The sequence below is a fragment of the Mustela nivalis genome (assembly GCF_964662115.1).
Source record: "Mustela nivalis genome assembly, chromosome: 19".
NCBI classification, from domain to species: Eukaryota; Metazoa; Chordata; class Mammalia; order Carnivora; family Mustelidae; genus Mustela; species Mustela nivalis.
This window is the reverse complement of record NC_139038.1, coordinates 27444343-27469078: the sequence shown is the minus strand read 5'-3', so window position 1 is coordinate 27469078 and position 24736 is coordinate 27444343. Positions and strand designations below refer to the sequence as shown.

Here is a 24736-nt window from a genome sequence, read left to right as displayed (position 1 = left end):
CTTCTTCCTATTTCTGGAGGAGAACTTCTCCCAACAACCCCATGAAAAGCACCAGCAATGATGCACTGATTCAGTTTAGGAGGTAGGAGAATAGTTATACTTGTCTTGTCTTTCCCTCAGTTGTTTTTTTCTTTAATGTCTCAGCCAGTGCACCTTTTTCAATGACTGGCTTATAAAACTGACACCGTTCAAAAATCCTGAATATAAAAATTTCTAGAGCAGGTTTTTCAACCTAAGGTCTTTTGTGGAAGTCTCAAATCTCAAAAATCTGAGTGTGTTGAAAACAGGTTGTTTTCCTTTTTGCAAATATAAAAACATACTACTAAATATGCTTTTATGAACACCTACGTGGCCCCCCAGGTTATAATACCGTTCCCCCCAGAGACGGACATCATGAGGCTCCTGGATGAAAAGCGTCGCAGGGCGATGTGGCTGGTGCCCGCGGCGCGCGCCAGGGCAGGTTCTCCTCCTTCCACCTCACTCCACATCCTCCAACTACTAGATCCTGAAGGCAGGCCTGGGGAGCCCCTCCCAACCTTCTTCCCGCCCTGGTGCCCAGCTCTTAATGAAAGAAGAGTCATAGGAACATCCTTTGCACAAAAAAGAGTTGCTTAGTTGTTCTTTTATTAATACATTGAAAAGTATAAAAGTTGCCCAGGTTCAAACAAGTTACACAACAATGCATATAAACATGCTGTGAACTACATGGGACAATTCCGTTTAGTTTTGTATTGTGACGATTTTCTATCAGTAACCAAAATTATAAACTTCAGCATTTTTTCTTAATCTAGTCCTGCATGATTGTAATTCCTGAGGTAAACTTAGTGTCCACTGCCAACATCCTTGGATGTAAACCAAGTCCTCTGAAAAGAATTCAGACATTTATATTCCCACATACAATACAACAGGATTCCTAATTGTTACCAGATACTACAGATTTGATTTGAAAAATGGAAATGAGCCCCAAGAGTATATCTCTTCTGTAATCCTAGCTCATCAACAGGGCCTCTCAGAATCCTCTCACTTGCAAAGTATGGCTTAATGGGATTTCTTTAATAATTTTCTGCATTCAGATAAAAATTCTTGGTTCATCTGTAAGGACAGAACACTTTACCAACACCAAAGAGAAACTCAAAACTTTGAAAAGACAGCACTGAATCAACACCCTGAAGAGAAGGCCAATTTTGCCATCTACAGCCCTTCGCTCTTGCCCTGTGGAAAACATTCAAGCTCAATGTCATCGGTATGTGGGCACCTGTGCGGTTCTGTCGGATTATACTTTATGAATTTGGCCAACCAGGGCTATCATAACAGCTGTCCTCAGTGACATCAGTCTGCAGCCTCCATGTTATAAAAATGTCTTCGTAAATATCAAAATAGCATTTTAGACATAGTACAGGAAGAGCTCTTACCATTTTTCTAACCCAAAAATAAAAAACTGACATGCAGTGAGTCCAGGTAAGCAGGGACTGGCTCTTCCGGAGCTCATTTTGTGATTGCACAACTGAGGGCCGCATGGAGGTTAAACAATGCCATCTTTTAAAAGGTGCTTTCTGGTATTTCTCCTAAAGCCTGTCTCTTCATGCTTATTCCACATTCTTTATATAATAAAATAAACTCTTTGTCTGACTTACAGCAAAATTAAAAGAATTATTTCCCCCTCTACCTTTTAATTAAATCTTCCAGTAGAAGCCAAAATGGTCTAAGGAAAGAAAAAGCACATTGTTACCTAGTTTAAAAGTTCAGATTTGGATAGTAATTCAGATATTTAAACCAAATTATAAATGGTTATCTGAAAAACTGCTAATTGTAAACAAAAAACTGAACTTCACAGGAATTCATTTTATCAGGCTTTAACATTTTTTAAAACGTTTTTTTAAAAACATAAATGGATTTTTCTACAAATCCACGTAATTCCAGCCTGAAGGAAATTTCATGTAACCTTGTTAAAGAGCAGAACATATGGCTATAAAGACCTGAATTTTTTTTTTTTAAAGAATATAAGGGGTACGAAAAATTTCTTCCAGTTTTCACAAATTTAAAAACCTTCAAAATACCTTCTAAAAAAACAATGTATTTTCTTTCGAGTCACATCTAGGAAGCTAGATGACGGAATTAGCTTTTATTCACAAATGTAGCAAAACAGGAAGGACTAAATGTTTTTGCAGAAACTCAAATTTCTACAAAGGACAAATATTAGTGGTGTATTTTGGTAATGTTGCGAGAGTAAATATGTTACTTGATACACACAATTTTAAGACAAAAGATGCCCCGAATGGAAATGTCATCTCTTCACTGCTTGAGAAACAAGATGATCTTTGATGTTAGTACTACTCCCCTTCTCCGTTCTTAGGTGGTCACCTGAAATGAACAGAAAACAATGTCAATACTTACCCCAAGTCAAAGTAGGCAGTGTGCAGGCGTAGCTGCATGTATTTTCGGATGTTATGTTTTTACTATTGTATGCGTTCTTTAGGTGGCTTAGGACAACAAAATAAACTCACCATTTTAAAAGCATTATTAAAGAAATCAGAAACATTTAGTACTGAAGATTCACCATCAAGTGTTTTTAAGGGAATAGAGAGCACTGCAGTGTAAACCCGTGTGTAAGCGGCAGTTACAAACTTCTCTTACATGATATGTAAGGAATGGAATCTGAAAGGACAGGGTGTTCAATTAACATTCTGAGGGATGCCAAACTTCTTCAACTAAAAAGAAAAAAACAAAGTACCAAAAAACCCACCTTCAAATAGCAGTGCCTCTCAGCAGCACCCTCTTATGGCAAGAAAACAAACTAGCAGCGTTTACATTTTCCTACCCACATCAGAAAATATCCAAGAAATTGTAGAAATCTTCTGCAGCCAAAGACACGAGAATAATGCTCCATGAGAGTTCAGAAGCGACCAGAGCCCCTGGGACCACCCCCTGTGCTCTGGCAATCAAAGGGGTCCTAGGCACTTCTGCTCAATTTTTGTCATGGGGAGAAGGGGCAGAGGGCAGAAGTGCCCTGGATTTAAAGAACCGAAGAGACTTAACATCCAAATGCAACAAAAATGCAAGGCAAAGACTAAATTCTAAAAAGCTGTGAAAAACTGAAAATATTCCCTAGATACTTTTACATGGGAAAAAACCCATTTTTATGATTTTGATGACAGGAGAAAAAGAATACAGATTGAGACAGCTGTTAGAAACATGGATTTTAGCACTAAAAACGCAACCTGGATTTTCTAATTCTAAAGACAACCTGATTCTACACCCAGGCCTGCTAGTCCCCAGCGGCTGATCATCCTCACAAGGACTGGAGACTGTAGATCTGGATCACGGAGGACTGTCTCCCTCATTTTCAGGCAGCTTTGCTGGACAGAACAAAGTTAACAATATCCTGAGGCGACAGACATTTCAGGTTTTCTAGAAAAGCATTACTAAGAAGTATGTGATGCACACACTTCACCGACGTGCAGTAAAGTTGCAAAGCTAATTATTTTCTCTGTTAGATTTCTGGTCTTTCACTTACATTAAGAACCTGCTCCGTCTCCAGTGTTCAAGCACGGACATCAGCAGCCCTAATGAACTGGTCACCATCCCAGAGGCGAGTGTGTCTACATAAACCCTGTTCCTGGTGCGCCTGGGTGGCTCAGTGCGTTAAGCCTCTGCCTTTGGCTCAGGTCATGATCCCAGGGTTCTGGGATCAAGCCCCGTGTACGGCTCTCCACCCAACAGGGAGCCTGCTTCCCCCTCTCTGCCTGCCTCTCTGCATACTTGTGATCTCCCTCTATGTCAAATAAATAAAAATCTTAAAAAAAAATTAAAATTAAAAAAAAAAAGTTATTTTCTTCCAGCTCTTTGGGAGCTGTGACACAAGAGATCTTGTGTTGGCTTTTAGACTTGTGTTCACACACGGACAATTTCATCTGAGTGTGTTCTACCTCAGATGACCTTCTGTAAAGATCAGGTATTGTAATCTGAGTAATAATATTTTTAAATTTTCATAACCTTCCCATGTTGTCAAATAAAACATGTTTCTATCAAACAGCAAGCTAGAGTTGAAAAAGGAGACGCTGAAAGTAAATGCTGACATGTGTTACTGGGACAAAAAATGCCATTCGTGGCTGCTAATTCTTCACAAATCTTTGCACAAAGAGTTCACCTTTATCAAGAAAATTTCAGATAGTCAAGAAAAATAATTTGCAAGATCCCTGTTCTCCTATTAGTTCAGCTGTCCTCACCTCCTCACTGCATAGTCATTCGTCCTAACTCGTCGTCACCGAGCCTGCCACAGAGCTTTCCACAGAACACGAGCCCCAAGCTCAACGGACTTGGACCTCTCTGAGGGCTGTGAGGGCCCCAAAACAGCTAGTGTGCCTCTCCCCTCCCCCCATGCTCTCCAGCCCCCCTATCTCCATGGTGTAAAGCTACCACCAGCTATTGTGACCCACGTCTCAAAAGAACAGAAATGGGTTAAGAAATACTCCATGATGTGTACCTTTCTTATTAGTCAAGCGAAGTCAGTCAGAGAAAGGTAAACACCAATGACATCACTCATATGTGGAATTTAAGAAAAAAAACAAATGAGCAAAGGAACAAAAAAGACAACCCAAAAAGACACTCTTGGGGCACCTGGGTGACTTCGCGGGTTGAGCCTCTGCCTTCGGCTCAGGTCGTGATTTTGGGGTCCTGGGACCGAGCCCTGCATCAGGCTCTCTGCTCGGGGGGAGCCTGCTTCCCCCTCTCTCTCTGCCTGCCTCTCTGTCTGCTTGTGATCTCTGCCTGTCAAATAAATAAATAATATCTTTAAAAAAAAAAAAAAAGACACTCTTAACTCTAGAGAATACACTGATGGTTCCCACGTAACAGGGATTAAGGAAGAAGACACTTAAGGTGATGAGCACTGGGGTGTTGTATAGAAGCGTGGAATTACTGTATTGTACACCTGAAAATAAATCAAGAAGTAAAAACAAAAAGTTTAGGGGCTCCTGGGTGGCTCAGTGGGTTAAGCCTCTGCCTTCAGCTCAGGTCATGATCCCAGATTCCTGGGATTAAGCCCCGCATTGGGCTCTCTGCTCAGCAGGGAGCCTGCTTCTCCATCTCTCTCTGCCTGCCTCTCTGCCTACTTGTGAGCTCTGTCATATAAATAAATAAAATATTTTTTAAAAATTAAAAAATAAAAAGTTTACAAGCCAGAAAAGTGATTGCTCAAGAGGTTATTTTTCCTTACAGGACTGAAAGTATCCATGTCACGGGTTTGCTGTCTTAGCCAGCGTTCACATGCACAACATCCCCTGGTGGCAATTAAACAGAGAAACTGGTATTATCATATATTCTTGGTATATAAAGCCTTCTTGGAGGGGGATTAGACAACTTCTACTATGTTTTTTTAATACACATACGCTTGGAACTACAACTGTACTTTTAGGCGTCCACACAAGAGAAATACTACACGGACAAAGAAATAATTCTGTATTGCAATACAGTAATAGCAAAAACGTAAAAATATAAAAGTCCATCAATAAGGGATGATCAGCAATACTATACAATACTACATAAAGTTAAGATCTACACATACTGACAAGACAAGGGAAAACAAACCCAATCTCAGGGTAACATGTCAAGTAGCGGTACATACAAATTTACATGCACAGAAATGACTCCGGAAGGAGGCCCCTGCCCCCAAGCTGCTAATAGGGACCTTCCACAGAAGGGAGGGAGATCAGGGAGTTAGGGAGAGACAAAAGGGAAGCGATTCAAGAGAATTTGATTTTTTTATTATTTGAACACTTACAGATTTTACTTGTCCCCTTGTGCATTTTGTTTCACTTTTTAAGTACTTGTCAAATTGTAGGCACTAATGACAGTTCCTTACCAAGCCTTGCAAAGGGAACTAGGAAAACTTCTTTACATTCTTTAAGTGGAGAAGTGTACAGGAATGGCCCTCAGAGGTCCTGATCCTGCGAGAACAGATCAGCCACACGCTTTACAGGACTCACTTAATATCTCAGTCCTGGTTTTCTCAACTGTAAAGTAAGGAGATGGGGGGATTTCTTTTTCAATGGTCCACGAGCTCAGCAGTCTAAGATACATAGATGAGTAACTCCGAGTGACATCAGAAATAACCCACAAAAGAGGTCACCTTGCTTCACAAACACTTTGTATTCAGATCCTAGGAGATGCAGCAAATATTTAACGGAATTAATGCTGCTCACAGCAGCTTACGATAACCTATGAAGGATAGCTAGTATTTTAGATGTTTCTTAGAAGGTTATTTCAACATTCAAGATTTTGATCTGTTCTCTCATCTGCTGCTTGAGGCCCACCTCTGACTGTCCTTAGAAAGAGACCAACTCTACTGAGGTTGGAAAGAAAGAGCTATAAACCATTCAGTTCAGATGATCAAAGCGAGATCCTATTGTTGATGTGGTAACAACTGAAAGCACATTTAAAGAGTAAACATTCTGAAAGAAATAGGGGCTGTTCAAGAATCTTATCTGGAGGTACCAGTCTTCCACCAACAGTATCCTAAAAAGACAAAGGATATAGACATTTGTGACGCCCCTATCTGTATTCAGCAATCTTGCCTTTCTTCAGTCTTGGAGGGGGGAAGAAAGTGATGATTTGGTAAAAATCCATTTATTGAGTATGCCAATGATCTAAATTGTTCCAAAGAATACAAATCTATATGAAAAAAATTGGGTTTTTCCATGCTTTGGCACAGAAACAGTATCGAAAAATTTTGTCCAGTTATTCTCCCATCCCCTCAAGATTCCCTTTCCAAACACCATTTTGCTTTTTGGAGGATCAGTAACACAGACTTCAACCGTATTAGATGTAAGTAGAATTAAACTATGACTCAAAATCTTGGGTAAAAACTATTTGTGAGAGGAAAAAAACATTTTTTTAAAGGTTTTATTTATTTATTTGACAGAGAGAGAGGGCACACAAGGAGGCAGAGAAGCAGGCAGAGGGAGAGAAGCAGGGTCCCCACTGAGCAGAGCCCCACAGAGGCTCGATCCCAGGACCCCTAGGATCATAACCTGAGCCAAAGTTAGACGCTTAACTGACTGAGCCACCCAGGCACCCCAAGAGAAAAATATTAAGAAGAAAAAAACACTTGGGGCACCCGGCTGGCTGTCAGTGGAGGATGGAACTTTTAATCTAGGAATTTTGAGTTTGAGCCCCATATTGGGTATGGACATGACTTAAAAAGAAAATCTTTAAAAAAAATTTAAAAAAGAAAAAAAGAATTGCTAACAGTTAAATGATGAATCCCAGGAAATTCATACCTTTATGCTTTCTTCTGCTAGGTTGTTCGCCAAGATTTGGGTTTGAAGGCTGAAGTGGAGACCCTCTCAGAAATGGATTTTGGAGGTCGTCCTTAGTTCCATCCAAGAAATGAGCTAAAATTCCATATAAAAGAGGTCTGTAGCAGGAAGAAAACCAAAATCAATTAAAACTGCAGATTTAAGAAAAGCTTAAAATCTCTTAAGGCAGCCTCTGCCTCCAAAAGGGCCAGGCAATTCTCCAGACTTGAAACAAGACACACAGTTACTATCCAAATCGCAAACTATTAATGCTTTTTAAAATTTAAGAGTACATTTAACTCAAAAAACAACTTAAAAACCCAGAGAACCTATGTTAAGAACTCAAACATCACCTAAACCGAAATACATCATCCATCCATCAATACAGAGGAATTCTGCCTTTCCAGTTTGGTGTGAGATTTCCCAGTGCCCAGCACGGTCTGATATACAACAAGGAGTCAGTGAACACTTACTGGATGCATAAATCTTTGCCTAAAGGTCGATGTCCCAAAAACCAGACTGCCTGGGTTCAAATCCTGGCTTCACCACTTGACCTCAACAAGATTTTTTTATGTCCCTGCCCTGATACGTATTTCTTCCCCTATAAATAAAGATAAGTGTACCCCTCACCTCCTAGGGTTGCTGTGGAGTAAATAAGTTAATAAATATCAACTTTTTAGAACTGTGTGTGGCATATATTAAATGGTATATAAATGTTAGCTATTCAGGAGTTAAGAATGAACTAATATTTAATAAGCTATTTTTAGGGAGGAAGGGCAGGTTTGGAAAAAAAAAAAAAAAGCGGTTTTTAACAGTTTACCAAACAGTCTAACCTTTCTCCAGGTTATCCTTGTCTTGTGATCATCCCACCACAGCTCACGGAAGATATGCTAGAGATTCCTCCATAAGTAAACCAACTTTCTACTTGAACTCCAAGTCCTATATTCTTTTCATGACAATACTCTGCCTGGTGATCTCTATCAATACCCTGGCACACAGGGAAGCTACTTGCTAACAACGAGGAGAGGTACAACAGAAATGTTTTCATTTCTAATCTCACCACTGAAAATACAATTTCACTGATTTTTTTTTTTTTTTTTGAGCTATCTATTTACTAGCTGATGTGACAGTTTAAAGATTGACATTCCTTTCCCTTCAAAAGGTGGAGCCTAACTGCCCTCCCCTGGAGTGCAGGCTCAAGACACTTCTATGAACCAAATAAGGTATTAAGTGACAGCACTGTGCAACTTCCAAGACTAGGTCATAAAGCACTGTATACTGTGGCTGCCTCCATGCCTTCTCTCTGGGCCCCTCACTCCGTGGGAAGTCAGCTGCCACGTCATGAGGACCCTCGAGCTGTCCCAGGGAAAGGTACACAGGCAAGGAATGGGGGCCTCCTGCAAGCAGCCAAGTGAGCGAGCCACATGGGAGAGAATCCTGCAGCCCCAGCCTGGCCTTCAGATGAGGACCTCCCTGGCTACATAGTAACTGGGATCTCCTGAGAAACAGAGCCCCAGAACCGCCCACAGATTCCTGACCAACCACAGACAATAAATGATTGTTGTTTCAAGCCACCACATTCTGGGGCACTGGTTACGCAGCAATAACTAACTGTTTGCATGCCAACTTCTCAGACCAGGAGGAAAGCAGGAAAGGAAGTTTCTCTATTTAAGATGCCTCAACTCTTAGGAAAGGAATATATCTTATACTGTACCTCTTATACCCAGGAATGTGATCTCCATCTTCTGTTTAATTTTAAAACCCATGTTTCCGAAAGAGCTGACTGGTTTAAGAAGATTTTTAAGTTTAAACAATTTTGTTCTTAAATTAACATCAATGAAGTTTTTAAAATTTAAAATTTTAAGATTTTTTAGATGTTATTACAAAAGATGTAGCTAGCATATTAAATCTACAAATTCATGGACATTAGGATGTTTCTAAATAAAAGTTTACAAAAAGAATTTTTTTCTTAAGGATTTTATTTATTTATTTGTCAGAGCGAGAGCAAGCACAGGCAGACAGAGCGGCAGGCAAAGGCAGAGGGAGAGGCAGGTGCCCCACTGAGCAAGGAGCCCGATGTGGGACTTGATCCCAGGACGCTGGGATCATGACCCGAGCCAAAGGGAGCCGCTCAACCAACTGAGCACCCAGGCGTCCCAGAATTTTTTTTTTTTTTTTTTTTAAGTTCAGCCTTACCATACCTTATTTGCAATGGTAAAACACAAAAACTCTGAAAACTAGTTTTCGTCATAAGTTTGGCACAAATTTCATTTGGTGGCATGGCTTGACCTAACTAAGGCTATTCTAGACTTTATCCTACTTTGTGCGAAAAAAGAATTTTTTCAGTTTTGCTGAAAAATATCAGTGTATTTATGGAGAGCCACTTTATGTTCACACCGGCACATAAATCTAGTATTTGTTTTACTTGTTATATTATTCCCCCGCTCTTTACTGCGGTATAATTGAGAAATAAAACTGTATGGTATTTAAAGGGTACAGCATGATGATTTGATACACACACACACACACACACACACACATACAGCGAAGGAATTCCCCTTATGAAGTTAAGTAACACACCCATCACCTCACCCATTTACTTTGTGTGTGACACTTTCATAGATAAGAACTCTCTTAGCAAATTTCAAATACACAATCTGCATTACTTTTTAAAAATCTGAAAACTTTACAATGGAGATGTTTGTTTTGTGGTTTTTATGGATGCGGAGCCCAACAGGGGCCTTGAACTCAAGACCTGCGCTGACACTAAGAGTCAGAGGCTTAACCGCCTAACCCGCCCAGGCAGCCCTACAATGAAAATGTTTTAAACAAAGCAGTAACTGCCTTTAAGATAGCCAACTGTTGGCAATATGAAGGTAAGTTGGGAAAGAAAGTGACCAGAGACAGAGAAAGCAGACAGATGGCTTCTTTTTTTTTTTTTTTTTTAAAGATTTTATGTATTTATTTCACAGAGAGAGAAAGAGATCACAAATAGGCAGAGAGGCAGGCAGAGCTAGGGGGAAGCAGGCTCCCCGCTGAGCAGAGAGCCCAATGTGGGACTCGATCCCAGGACCCTGAGATCATGATCCGAGCCAAAGGCAGAGGCTTTAACCCACTGAGCCACCCAGGTGCCCCGACAGATGGCTTCTGAACAGCGCCCAGGCAGAAGTGACGGAACCGCAGTGTGACTGACTGATAGAGAGAGGGGAAGTAGCCAGAAAAGTACATGGACTCGGAGTTTAAGACCCGAATGGCTATATGAGGAACCTACAAGGGGGGTTAAGAAGGTGAAAATAACCCATTCAATTTTTGGACACACTGTGTTTGAGATGCCAGCAGAAATAGGGCTCTGTAATTTGCGGGATCTGTCAGATTTTTTTCTTTTTTGATCTGTCAGATTTAAAGCAGAGTTACAAACATAGAGGCATCATTAAAGACTCAAGCATACTTAGGAAAGTGGGCAAGGGGACAGGAAGAAAAATTTTGTTAAGGACAAAACGTGGGAGAGTACTCACGATTTAAAAGAACCCTGAAGGAACAATGAAGAAACTGAGAACACTGTTACAGATAGAAAAACCTAGACAGTAAAGGTTCATAAAAGACAAATGACAAAAAGTGTTTTAAGGGAGAAGAGTCACTATTACAAAATGCTACAGAAACTCAAGTAAAACTGAGCTTCTCAGATTGGAAATACAGATATACACCCACTCTTGATGCCAGGGACTTGGTACCAAATACAGGATAAAAGTGGCATATGATACTGGAACATTAATTGTACAAAGATTTGTGGGAGAGTTCAATTTAAGTGGTACGTCATTTATAACATTTTTACGGTAAAACAATTATACCATGAAGCAGAAACAACAACAACAACAACAAAAAACCAAGAAATTTTTAGAAAGGAAACATAAGGGGCGCCTGGGTGGCTCAGTGGGTTAAAGCCTCTGCTTTCGGGTCAGGTCATGATCTCAGGGTCCTGGGATCGAGTCCCGCATCGGGTTCTCTGCTCAGCGGGGAGCCTGCTTCCTCCTCTCTCTCTGCCTACCTCTCTGCCTACTTGTGATCTCTGTCTGTCAAATAAATAAAATGTTAACAAAAAAAGAAAGAAAGAAAACATAAAACTTCAAAGAAATTTGTGCCTGGGGGTGGGGGAGGGGCTGCTGCTTTGAGCCTCCTGGGTGCAATTTTTTTGGCCATTCAGGGATCCTCCGGAAAAAGTTTAAGCAACTTTGAGGTAGGAACAGAATTAAGAAACTACTAGAAAGCAGTCACACTTCTTTTCAAGAGCATAGTTTCAGCACAAATAATAAAGGAAGAATTCAATATGCAGAGAAGGCAAAGAGGGGAGCATAACAACATGAAAGCAGGGGCTGGTTGTCACGAAGCTCAGTGGTACAAACCAGTTGAACGGTATTTTTGGAGATCTGAGTATACTCCTGTGCTGAAGCGAAGGAAACAATGAGGAGGAAGAGTCCATCGTGAGGAAGAAAACAACTGAGAGCAAACCCTCAGAAGAAAAAAAGGTATGCATCAAGAAGCCAAGAAGAATGACCCTTAGTGAGACAGATGCTCAGTCCCCTGAAACCACAGGAATTTTAGTTCCAGAGAACAGAGGCCTTATCCTGTTTGTTCCTACACACTTTGGATTTGGTACAGTGTTAGACACATACTCAAACCAAATAAATACCTGCTCAATTAAAATGAAACAAAACCACTACTATGTGATTATGACTCCCAATACAACAATATCTAAAAACTTATTTTTAAGTTTTTATCTTTAAAAACTTCATTAAAAAAAAAAAAACTTCTTACATTGTGTTATCCTTTGATTCTTCAAATGCATTTAGTTCCCGGATGAGAAACTGTCTGTCCAATGGAACTACAGGTTGACCAGATTCTAGAGGAAAAATCACGAGTCTTTATTCATCTAAGATGCACATACGAACTACTTACCAGGTACACAGACTTTTCCAATTTTGGAAGAACGATGATGGCACGCACCAAGGCAGAGCCAACTGTACTTGACTTTATGATTTTCAAAATATCATTTTGTAATATGTATAACTTAACAGAGTTTAACATAAATTCATTTTTTAAATCCCCCAATTTTTGGTTGGGGACATACCAGACTTCAGAAGTCTTTTTTTGAAGCCTACAAATTAAACTCAGGACAGTAATAATATCCACTTGGTGGTAATAATTCTGAAAGTAAAATTACCCAAACATGAAGCGCTGGCAAGGATACAGGGCAACTGGATACTCTTATATTTGCTTTGCTAGTAGGAGAGCAACCACTTTGGAAAATAGCTGAGCCATTTCTTAGAAAGGTAAGCATGTATTTCATAACCTGCAATCCCACTCTTAGCTCTTTACCCAAGAAAGCTTACCTGCGCACAAAAACTTGTGGTGAATATTAATGGCCACTTGACTGGTAACTGCCAAAAAACTACACACAACTGGCCATCAACTGATAATAGAGAAATCGGCACAGACATACAAAGGAATGCTATTCAGGGGGGAAAAACCCAACACAGCTGAATCTGAAATACGTTATGCTAAGCAAAAGGAAGTGCACTCAAAAGGCTACATCCTGAATGGGCTCATTTATATGACATTCTGGAAAAGGCAAATGATAGGTACAGAAAAAAAACAGATCAGCGGTTGCTAGGGGCTGGGGTAGGTGAAGAAGTTGACTACAACAGGGCACAGAGAATGTTCTGAGGTGATAAAAATATTCTCTATAGTGATTGTGTGGTGGCAGTTACACAACTATACGTATTTGACTCTTTTTTTTTTTTTTTTTAAAGATTTTATTTATTTATTTGACAGACAGAGATCACAAGTAGGCAGAGAGGCAGGCAGAGAGAGAGAGAGATAGAGAGGGAAGCAGGCTTCCTGCGGAGCAGGGAGCCCGATGCGGGGCTTGATCCCATGACCCTGAGATCATGACCCGAGCCGAAGGCAGCAGCCCAAACCACTGAGCCACCCAGGCGCCCCAACTATACGTATTTGGTAAAATCCATAGAACTGCATACCGAAAAAGGTTTTTGTCTTGTTGGGTCTTTGTTTTGTTTTAAAGATTTTATTTATTTGACGGAGAGAGACAGAGTGAGAGAAGGAACACAAGCCAGGAGAAGCAGCCTTCTTGCCACCAAGCAGGGAGCCTGACGCGGGGCATGATCCCAGGGCCCTGGGACTATGATCTGTACCGAAGGCAGATGCTTAACTGCTGAGCCACCCAGGCGACCCTGGGTGCCTTTACACCTCAGCTATTACACCTCAGCTATTTAAAAAAAAAAAAAAAAAAAGCCAAGACATTTAACATGAAACTTGACAAATGTGACTATATCTCATTCTAGGGAAGCCCAGGTCCAAAACCTAATTCATTATATTTTCATAAATTTTCTTCATTTCTGAGTGTTAACAGTATTATATAGCCAGCTATAACAAACTGAGGAAAGCGGAGGCTGATACTGAAGATCCTTAAACCACTAAAACTTACCAGTCTTCATTCAGTTAAGATATGTGCTTAACATTAAATAAAAGATACGGGCGCCTGGGTGGCTCAGTGGGTTAAGCCGCTGCCTTCGGCTCAGGTCATGATCTCAGAGTCCTGGGATCGAGTCCTGCATCGGGCTCTCTGCTCGGCAAAGAGCCTGCTTCCCTCTCTCTCTCTCTCTCTCTGGCTGCCTCTCCATCTACTTGTGATTTCTCTCTGTCAAATTAATAAATAAAATCTTAAAAAAAAAAAAAAAAAAGTCTTTAAAAAATAAATAAATAAATAAATAAAAGATACAGAATGTTAATTTAAAAATCTATTAAGTGGAAAAGGTCCAACATCACAAAGAATTCATTCTCTCTTCCAAAATCTACTTTATGGTCTATTTTTTTTTTTTTTTTTTCACCCCTTTGGATGAGGAATGAAATAGTCTTAAAGTGGGACGCCTGGGTGGCTCAGTCGGTTAAGCTGCTGCCTTCGGCTCCAGTCATGATCCTGGGGTCCCGGAATCAAGTCCCGCATCAGGCTCCTTGCTCGGCAGGGAGCCTTGCTTCTCTCTCTGCCTCTGCCTGCCACTCTGCCTGCTTGTGCGCACTCTCTCTCTCTCTGACAAATAAATAAACTCTTTAAAATTTAAAAAAAAAAAAAGAAAAGAAAGAAAGAAAGAAAAGAAACCTTAAACAAAGCAATCCTTCCAATCCCATTTCTCTCCCCCAGCCCAGAGGAAAGTCTATCTTGATTAATGTGCATTCCTTATCAAGAAAGTTATTTACTGGGCGCCTGGGTGGCTCAGTGGGTTAAGCCACTGCCTTCGGCTCAGGTCATGATCTCAGGGTCCTGGGATCGAGTCCCGCATCGGGCTCTCTGCTCAGCAGGGAGCCTGCTTCCTCCTCTCTCTCTGCCTGCCTCTCTGCCTACTTGTGATCTCTCTCTCTGTCAAATAAATAAATAAATAAAATCTTAAAAAAAAAAAAAAAAAGAAAGTTATTTACTTTCTCTTCAGAAATAAAATATAAGAGATAAATGTCTCTTTAACTGCCCACCTCCTCCCCCAACACCATTTCTCTCCCTCCTAACATTACAGTGAGTTTGGAGTTTATCTTCCCAATGCTTTTTAAGTAGAATCCAGGCTAAGTGCAGAGCCCAACACAGGGCTCAAACCCATGTCCCTGAGATCAAGACCTGACAAGAGAGCAAGAGATCAAGAGTCACATGCTTAACTGACTGAGCCTCTGAAACTGTCTTTTTAAAGCATCTACACAGAAAAAACCTGGCAGCAAACAAAAACAACTTTTCATCCTTAGTATCAGAAAATACAGATGATTTTTCCAAGCACACACCTAGTTTAAGGGTTCAGGTACTTATTTTCTACAGTACAATAAGCCCCATGAGAAAGTATTCAAACTATGGCAGGAGACCAGGAGATTTTTATGTTCCAGTCACCTGGACGACTCTGGGCGGTAACGGAATTAGATTTTCAGCCTCAGTATTTTCTGAGAAGTGAGGGAAGGGAAAAAGCAGACTTTGTTTCAGGCAAGTAATAATAACAACCTCTTACCTGATATGAGGACAGATGCTGTGTACTTATACTTGTTGAATTCCAGATACTCCCGAATTAGTTCATTAATTAGAAGGTTTTCATGAGACAATGACGGTCGGGGTTCGCTTTCATCATCTAGGGCATTGAAAACTTCAGCTCGGATCCTTGCTTTTAAATGCCCTAACACCCCCCTTTTCTCCAACGTGTCCTTTAAAACTGTTAAACATAAAACATTAATGCTTCAATTAGATTAAATTTGGTCACCTTCAGGCATACTTTGAAGAAATCTGTTTAAAAGGTAAATGGCCGTGGGTGCCTGGGTGGCTCAGTGGGTTAAGCCTCTGCCTTCTGCTCAGGTCATGATCTTAGGACCCTGGGACTGAGCCCCAGCATCGGGCGCTCTGCTCAGTAGGGAGCCTGCCTCCCCCACCCTCTGCCTGCTTCTCTGCCTGCTGTGATCTCTGTCAAATAAATAAATTAAATTAAATTAAAAAAAGTAAATGGCCTCATAGCCATTGCTTTGATTTAAACAATGAGCTGAATGCAAGTTATCTGATTAGCATCATGTTTGTAATAGAAAATAAAGTTCTCAAGTTGCAATGACTTGCTATTTTAATACAGTTAAGCAAATTCAAGTTTATCTTTCCAGCATCATCACTGTGGGAAGCTATAGTTTGGTAGGCATCGTCAGTGAGGGAGGAAAAGGGAGCACAGAATTACACTAGGCTTACTGGGGCCTGAATTTACCCTGTCTCCTATATTTTCAAGAGCGTTTATCACTGCAGACAGGACTGTGTAACTAAAACCCTCCAGTCTAGAAAAATGATTAAAGACAACAAGTACATCCCATGAAAGGAAGGAATGTGTTATCTTTTAATAAAACTTCTGATACCAAAAACCTTTGGGGAATGGCCCATTCTGAACAAAAAGGTGTTTCTTTGGGTGTTGTTTATTTTTTAAAGACACTTATGAGTTAACTTTCTAAAAAACAAAACAAAACAAAACCAGTAGGATTTTGAAACTGTAAGCCTAGATAGAAATCTAACACGTGGCTCTATCACTGCCATCTTGAAGAATCAGGGATACATACACTGCATGTAATCTAACTTCTCTTGATGAGCAAAGGTTATATTACAGTATCAGTTTGTGATCATGAGATTTAACTAAAAATACTAGTATGAACAGTGAGGGACATAGAGCTGAACTGGCATCATTCCATGCAGTGGTATGGAACCTCCTTTTTTCACATTGTCCCTAATGGCTAAATAACTAACCCAATCAACATATCTCACCCACGGTGCCTAGAACATAGTAAGAGCTCCATAAATGCTACCTGGGAGCATTAGAGTATAGTGTTGTATACTACTGCTGTAATAAACATAGTTTAATATTGTACTGCACCCTGCCAAAGGCACCAAATAAGTACACCAAAATAAAGAAAAAATTCAGGCACGGAGCCTAAGGAGCTTACCCAAGTAGGCATAAACATAAAATCCCTTTAAACTTTACAACAACAAAAACCTGGGTGATAGGATTACAGAGGTATGACTTAGTAGACTAAACTTTTAACCTTTCTTGCCCCTTGTTTTTAAATCATCCCCCCAACCTTTTTGACAGGTGCGCGAGTACAGTTACCAATCAGACGTTGTAACAGGTCCATAAAAGGAAGGTTCAGCATTATCATATTCTTGGGATAATAACCAAACCCCGGTTCTCTAACTCCATCTTTGGAAATTAAATGGAAGAGATTTTTTTCGCAGGCCAGGATCCTGTCCCAATTACTGAATTTGCACACAGCACAGCCTCAAACTCCGCAGAGAAATGACAATTAATGAAGCGGGAGTTAAGAAGCCTATCCTGTCTCATCACCAGCTCATCATGCCTCAGCTCCCCTCTCCAACATGAGTTCTACCTCTCAGAAGCAAAACCAAGTGAGGTGGAAAATGTGAAATGTTTTAATAAGGTAAGAGCCCAGGGATACCTGGGTGGCTCAGTGGGTTAAGGACTGACTCCTGATTTTGGCTCCTGACCATCTCAGGGTGATGAGATCCAGCAAGCACTAGGCTCCATAGTGCCCATGGAGCCTACTCAAGATTGTCTTTCCCCCTCCGATCCTCCCCAATTCCCCCTAAGCGGGCTGGGGAGTAAAAGGCTATACAGTGTAGTCAAGATAATTGAGGTGGGATATACATTTTCACTGAGTTTTGCTGAACACAAACCATATTCAGAACTGGGAATGCAAAACAAAACAAAGGGACACACCTGCGTAGGACATTCTTTTTTTTTTTTTTTTTTTTTTTTTGACAGAGAGACACACATAGAGAGAAGGAATGAGGGAGTGGAAGAGGGAGAAGCCGGCTTCCCATGGAGCAGGGAGCCAATGATCCCAGAACTCTGGATCAGAACGTGAGCTGAAAGCAGATGCCCAATGACTGAACCACCTAGACACCCCTACGTAGGACCTTCTTTTTTTTTTTAATTAATTAATTTATTTTTAAGATTTTATTTATTTATTGGACAGAGAGATCACAAGTGGGCAGAGAGGCAGGCAGAGAGAGAGGAGGAAGCAGGCTCCCCGCTGAGCAGAGAGCCTGAGGCGGGGCTCCATCCCACCACCCTGGGATCAGGACCCCAGCGGAAGGCAGAGGCTTAACCCACTGAGCCACCCAAGCGCCCCTAAGTTATTTATTTATTTGACACAGAGAGAGAGACAGCAAGAGGAAACACAAGCAGGGGAAGTAGAGAGGGAGGCTTGCCATCCAGCAGGGAGCCCGATGTGGAGCTCAATCCCAAGACCCTGGGTTCATAACCTGAGCTGAAGGCCGTCGCTCAACGACTGAGCCACCCAAGCGCCCCTACGAAGGACATTCTTCATGCCCAGTTACATATTTTCAGGTTCCATACCACTTTGCCCTTTCCTTTGATTATGCTTAAAACTCTGTACCGTAACCCCTTCTTCGAAAAAGTTCTTCACCTGGCCTCATATCCCAAAGTATCTCTAAATCCTCTGAAGCTGACGCAGTATTACACGTGTTAGGTAGTTCATGCAGACACGGTGCTCAAATTCACCTGAAAAATCTGTTCTTGTGGAGAAAGGAATGCTTTTTTTTTCCCCCCCTGACTGCTCATCAGCCCAGTGCCCCACGTACACATTTTGTAGCAATGCTTACTGAATCCTATTCTCAAAGACATCCAGCCCCTCCCTGCCAGATCTTTTAACAATTTCTGATTTCCCTGCCAGATCTTTAACAATTTCTGATTGGGAGCGCAAGGTCGAGAACAGGAACTGGTTTTATTAAACAGGCAGCAGCATCACGCAGGGAGTGAGACCTGGATGGAGTTCGGTGCAGCCTCGCCAGGTTCTCACGCACGCCTCCTTCCAGCTAAGTTACTTTGGGCGAGTTGTGTCACCTCTATGCACCTCAATTTCCCCATCCATGAAACGGGCATAAGGTTGTCCCTAGACTACTAGGTGGCACAGGGGCTGGGCTGTGTCTGACAGTAAAGGCTATGCCAGGGACGCCTGGGAGGCTCAGTTGGTTAAGCAGCTGCCTTCGGCTCGGGTCATGATCCCAGCGTCCTGGGGTCGAGTCCCACATCGGGCTCCTTGCTCAGCAGGGAGCCTGCTTCTCCCTCTGCCTCTGCCTGCCACTCTGTCTGCCTGTGCTTGCTCTCTCCCCCTCTCTCTCTCTATAAATAAAATCTTAAAAAAAAAAAAAAGGCTATGCCACTTATAACTATAATTACTATTATTTGCCTGGGTATCTGCGTCCACACCACCGGTGCACAAACCCGTTACCCGTACGATGAGGACTCGCACCTTCGTGGAATTTGGTGAAAAACAGAGGAGAACGGCCACGCCAGGAAACTTTCTACCTCCCGATTCTCCCAATGGAGATCGGGTCCTACCCCAAAGGTTGTTAATAAGGATCCCGTGAGACAAGGAAGCAAACAGCTTAGGAGTTGCATCTAATCCCAGTAACGGATACGGACACTGTTCCCCTCAGTCCCAAATGAAAGCTGTGGCCCAAAGCCTCGGCTCGAGCGGGGTCCGACAAACGCGCCAGAGGCCCAACGTGCAGGCCTATCGTCCTCTCGGGAACCTAAGGGTCCTGCCGCTCCTCTTCCAGCTCGAAGCTGGTTCCAAAACTGAACGGCCCCTGTGCGACCGCTTCCCTCAAGCAGGGCCCGGACGCATCGGCGGCCACACCAGCCAGACTCTCTGCGAGCCCTGACGCCGCAGAACGACCCTAAAGAGGCTGACTCTGTGTCCCGCTCGTTCCATCCTTTTCACAGGATGGCCAGACGCCTCTCACTCGGCCAGCTTTCCACTGCCACTCACCGGCCTTCAGCTCGGCGACAGTCGCCATCTTTCAACCGCCCTCAGGGTCGCGCTTCGTCTGTGCGCACGCGCAGTTCCGCCCCGCTCTGCGGCGTGACATATAGCCAATAGGCGCGCCGCCCTTGCAGCTCTCGGAACCGCCCCGTTCAGTTTTCGCTCTCCCGGGTTGGGTGACTGGTGACTGTCAGGAGGGACTTGACCAATCAGGGAGCTCTGTAGGTGCTCAGGGAGGAGGGGGGAGGAACCGGGATTGAGGCCGGTTAGAACCCTCTTCAGTGGGTGCTGTAGGTACTTTAGTGCTTAACTTTATTAATCCTTCCTGCCCGGTGCTCGCTCTGCAGCCTCAGGAACTAATTGTCAATGGTTACCGTGTATTAAGCCTGTAGTTCTCAAACTTGAGCTGTCTCAGTATCACCTGGAAGACTTGCTAAAACAGATCGCGGGGCGCCACCGCTGGGGTTTCTGATTTAGTCAATCCGGGGTGAGATCCCAGAACTGCTTTTCTTTTAAAGATTTCATTTATTTATCAAAGAGAGAGGGAGAGAGCTAGCGCGCGAGCAGGCAGAGGCAGAGAGAGGAACAGGCTCCCTGCCAAGCAAGGAGCTCGAGGCGGGACTCGATCCCAGAATGCTGGGATCATGACCTGAGCTGCAAGCAGCAGCTCAACCCACTGGGCCACCCAGGCGTCCCCTCACTGCTGCTTTTCTAACAAGTTCTCCAGGAATGCTGGTGCTGCTGCTCTGGGGGTCACACCTTGAGAACCACTGTATTAGAAACTTACTCGGATCCCGACGCTGTGCTGATTAGCTTTACCCACGCTGGCTCATTGATTTCTCTGTGATGACTCCTGTTCATAGAAGAGGAAACGGAGTCTTTGATGACTGATGAGCCTTAACCGAGATCACTAGCAAAGGGTGCAGGTGAGATTTGAATCCAGGCCTCTTGCTCTTTCAAAGCCTGTTCTCTTCCGCTGGCCCTTAATGATGGGTAGAGAACCTCAGGAGTCCAAAAGTTACTTGTGAATAATTGAGGAACAAATAATCTCTACCAGCCCAAGGGAATGAAGAAGAAAATGGGAATAATCTACCCAAAGCGGAGTGTGGGGTTCTGTGATTCCTTCCATTGCCAGGAAGACCAATACCTGTGACCTAGATCCTAGAACCATGACCTTTAAACTGCTAGTCTTAACCCCTAGTAGGTTTGGAAATCTATATATCAGTGGCTCCCAGTGAAACTATTTTCAGGGAAATGGAATAGAACAAATAGAAAACAAATAAGTATTGGGGATGTTTTTGAAACTTCTGTTTTGGGTATGAATGTGCGTTGTGATTCTTGGTGTATTTCTCAAAGGGTAGCAGTGGAAAAAAATAATTTGAAAGCCATTGTAACCTGGAGGAGTCCATTCGCATTCCAAAGGAGATTAATTCTGACCTTGTGGAACACAGCTCTGTTCTGTAAACTTAGAAAGGTCCTATTCTGTCACACTTCCCTATTCTGTAAACCCCACAGAGCTTGAATTGCTGGCCAACATCTGAAAAGATTTATAAGGATTTACCAAATTCCATAGGTAGAACGTTTGAGCTCCTCAGAGAAAAGCACTCATGGATATGCCAATGAGGAACTCTGAGAAAGAGGCATATAATAGTGTGATTGATAGATTCGTATTGGTAATCATGTAATTACATGATTTGCCACTCTGTAGATGACAGGCACTGCTCTAATGTTTTACTTCAAGTCCTCACCAACAGCTCACACAACAATCACCTGATACACGGTGTTGGTGAGGATGTGGGGAAACAGGCATTACCATTCCTCCCTGGTATGTGTGTATATTGGCCCCACCTTCTTGGAAGGGTTTTTGGCGATATCTAATCAACCTTTCACGCGCTACAACCCACCAATTCCAGTTCTAAGAACGTACCTTATGGATACACTCGCATTTAATCACCAAGGATATGTACATAAGAATATTCACTGTAACACTCTAGTAGATAAAATCTATATGTGCCCATCAGAATGAACAAAATACAAAAACAAGTGACTGTGACAAATAACAGAAGCTGGTGACTATACATTCACTGCTGGTAGAAGAACAAATTGGTAGAGTCACTTTGGAAATCGGTTGGGCTGGTGCTGATTCAGCCAAACAAAAACTCGCCGAACAACTCTGTAATCCCACTCCCAGGTGTTAACCTGGGAGAAATACGAATTTACCTCTACCCAAAGCCAGGATGAAATAGTAGCAGATTTATTCATAATTGCCCCACCTGGAAATGACCTAATGTTTTCCAACTGGTGAATGGATATAAATTAGCTGTGGTGTTTTATCTGTACCAGGGGATAATTAAAAGGAGTTATCCACTGATACAGGCAACAGCACAGATGACTCTCAAATGCATTGTGCTTGGTGAAAGAAACAAGACCCGAAAAGCCACATCATGTAGGATTCCACCTACGTAATATTTTGGAAAAGGCAAAGTCCCTTTGGAAAATGCATGGAAAGCTCATCAGTGGCTACTAGGGGGACTGTCCATAAGGATGCACTAAGGAGATTTTTGGAGTCACGGAACAGTTCTACATCTTGGTTCTGACTACGTGATTGCATGCATTGATCAAAATTCATAGAGCTGTCCACTTGGAAGAATGAACTTTATTGCATGGCTACCTCAATCAACTTGACTTTTCCAAAGTTCTCAGAAATACCAATATCATCAGTAGAGAAACCTGTTAAGTAAATTAAGGTACAGTCGTAAAAGAGACACAAACATTCAAAAGAAGAGTGAGTTCTAAACATATCCATATGTAATTATCAGCAATATGCACAGAGAGAAATTTTATAAAAGATTTTTTATTTATTTTAGGGAGAGAGAGAGAGCACAAGTGCAGAGGAGAGGCAGAGAGAGAAGCAGACTCCCCACAGAGCAGGGAGCCTGATACAAGACTTGATTCCCCCGACCCGGGGATCGTGACCTGAGTGGAAAGCAGATGCTTAACCAACTGAGCCACCCAGGTGTCCCATAGATAGAAATTTTTAAAAGCACAGTCCAGTAGACAGTGTGTGGTATGTCACCGATGGTTTAGAGAAAGGAAAAATACTAAGTATCTGATTGCCTACACACGGGATGCCAGATTCAATATTTTAAGCTTGGGTGTTGGGAGAGTTTGAGTAACTTCTGAGCCCTTGGCAAAGTCAGGACTGGACCCCAAGTCCGGTGACCCCTACTTTCGGTTATCCTGAAGTGAGAAACACCTCTCCCTCTCCCTCCTCCACCCGCTTCCCCTCCCTCTCTTGCTGCTTGACCCCGGCACATGTCTATCCCTCAGCCCAGAAATTTCTCCCTCTTCCCCCCCAATTGACTTTTGCTCCTTCGTCAGGTCTCAAGTTTCTACCTTGCCTTTTCCTAAAACTTCCCTGGCCGCATTAGGCTCCTTTTCTCAGATCTATTTGGGAAGGTGAGAGGGGCTGAGAGAAGAAGGGAGGAGTATGGAGACAAGAAGGCTTCCAAGTAGATGTGCTCCAAACCCATGTCCCCACCTCTGAAACGCAGGGTCATGCCCCCTCTCTGGGGAGCAGACCACTTCCAGTGCCTGAGCCACGTTAGGGTCTAAAACTCCAACCTCCTCATCCCAGCCGGGGACAGTTCTTCGGGATCTCCTCAACTTCAGAACTTCCTGAAGGGGTAGGTGGAGGCTGTTTTGGGGACTGCATAGCAGTCTAACTTTCTTCCTCCTCCTCTCCCCCAAAACCCCCCCTAGAAGTTGATCCCAATGGCCCTCTCTAACAAATGCCTCCCAAGGAACTTGTGACTTGACCCCAGACACCAGTAAGGAGTCTGGTGGCCCTTAGTCCCCAGCCTACTCCACTTCCCCATGTTCTCAAGGGTGACTCATCACTCACCCATTCTGAAGCACAGGGCGTTCCCTGCACTGTGCCTGGAGGGCGGCAGGAACGTTGAGTCTAAGTCACCCTCAAATGGCTCCAGAACTCCCCCCACCCTGCCCCACCACCATGGCCGTTCTGCCCCCATGCACTGGGCTGCAATTCTGTTTCACAGCCTGGTGCCCACACTGATCACTTTGCAGGACAGAGACCTGGCCTATTGTGATCCTCTCTGGTACACATATTTGTAGGATGACCGAATGAATGAAGGGGCCGCAAGCCAGCTCATCTCACAGATGAAACAGACATTCAGAGAAGTAACCGGCCAGAGCAAGTAGACAGTGCGGTAGAGCTGGGATCATACCCCAGTCTTGCTCTCCAGTGACTGAAAAAATGCAATCCATGGAGATTACAGCTTCCAGCTTCTGAACCGTGGCATAGACACGGTTCTCACATTGGAACGTTGACATGTGGGAGGTTTTCATGTGGAATTGTGTGGAGGGGATTGGAGTTGAGGAAGGCGGTGGATATTAATGTCAGCCCTTTGGAGGAAGTAAAACAGATCTGCCAGGCAAAAATGAGAATGCCATTTTCAGAGGGGTGAGCAACCACATTTATTCTATGCCTTGTTTACAAAAAGGATTAGGTATTAAGGAATTCTTGAGGTAACTCTGCTGAAATGTATTTTATCGGAGGAACCTAGCTGGACCGAGTTCCGTTTAAACAAGTTAAGTGTCTGACCAAGATTTAGTCACCTCCCTCCTGGTAGGCATGCTTTTTCTTAAGACCTGCAGCAAGAGGCTATAGAGATTATGCAGGGAAAAAAAAAAATCTGTAGATGGAATTTTACAAATTGGAGACAACTACGTTATAGAAACAGTATCTCCTCGTCGGACAAGTCAAGGCAACTTTGGAAAATATGACAGGCTTCCACATTGTCCATGCACAGCCCCTAAGACTATGTCAACCAAAATCAAACTGCTGATTCAGAGGGATGGGTTGGAATCCCAGGGGAATTCAAATTCTTTTTGCATTTATTAAGGGGGAAATAGTTTTTGTCTCTATTTGCAATATCATTGCGCTGAACACACTCCTAAAAACAGGAGTGGTTGTTGTTTTTGAAGAAGTAGTCATCCCTATCCTCAGTACTGTGTGAACATTCCACACGCACCATTTAATT

At 42.7% G+C, this 24736-nt stretch overlaps 2 protein-coding genes across 3 annotated transcripts in view; one reads left to right on the top strand and one right to left on the bottom strand.

Moving 5' to 3' along the window:
• The window catches only part of ABCC1 (ATP binding cassette subfamily C member 1 (ABCC1 blood group)), a 318947-nt gene that overhangs the window by 137870 nt on the left and 156341 nt on the right, over positions 1-24736 (top strand). The window lies entirely within an intron of this gene.
• On the bottom strand, positions 592-19761 carry CEP20 (centrosomal protein 20). 2 transcript variants are annotated; one of them, XM_082715025.1, is made up of 5 exons: positions 19677-19761; positions 15353-15550; positions 12108-12192; positions 7278-7414; positions 592-2361 (listed from the first exon to the last, which is right to left on the bottom strand). In XM_082715025.1, the coding sequence occupies exons 1-5, from the start codon at positions 19702-19704 to the stop codon at positions 2285-2287; spliced, it is 525 nt and encodes a 174-aa protein (XP_082571151.1). In that variant the 5' UTR covers positions 19705-19761; the 3' UTR covers positions 592-2284. The 2 variants fall into 2 exon arrangements, with proteins under 2 accessions (XP_082571151.1, XP_082571152.1); XM_082715026.1 differs by lacking the exon at positions 7278-7414.

Excerpts from the sequence above, each read along its gene's own strand:
- CEP20 (XM_082715025.1), bottom strand. The coding sequence starts at position 19,704 with ATGGCGACTGTCGCCGAGCTGAAGGCCG. Across the intron at positions 12,193-15,352 it reads AGCATCTGTCCTCATATCAG|AATCTGGTCAACCTGTAGTT; the intron begins GTAAGAGGTTGT and ends TTTTTCCTCTAG. Across the intron at positions 2,362-7,277 it reads TAGCAGAAGAAAGCATAAAG|GTGACCACCTAAGAACGGAG; the intron begins GTATGAATTTCC and ends TGTTCATTTCAG.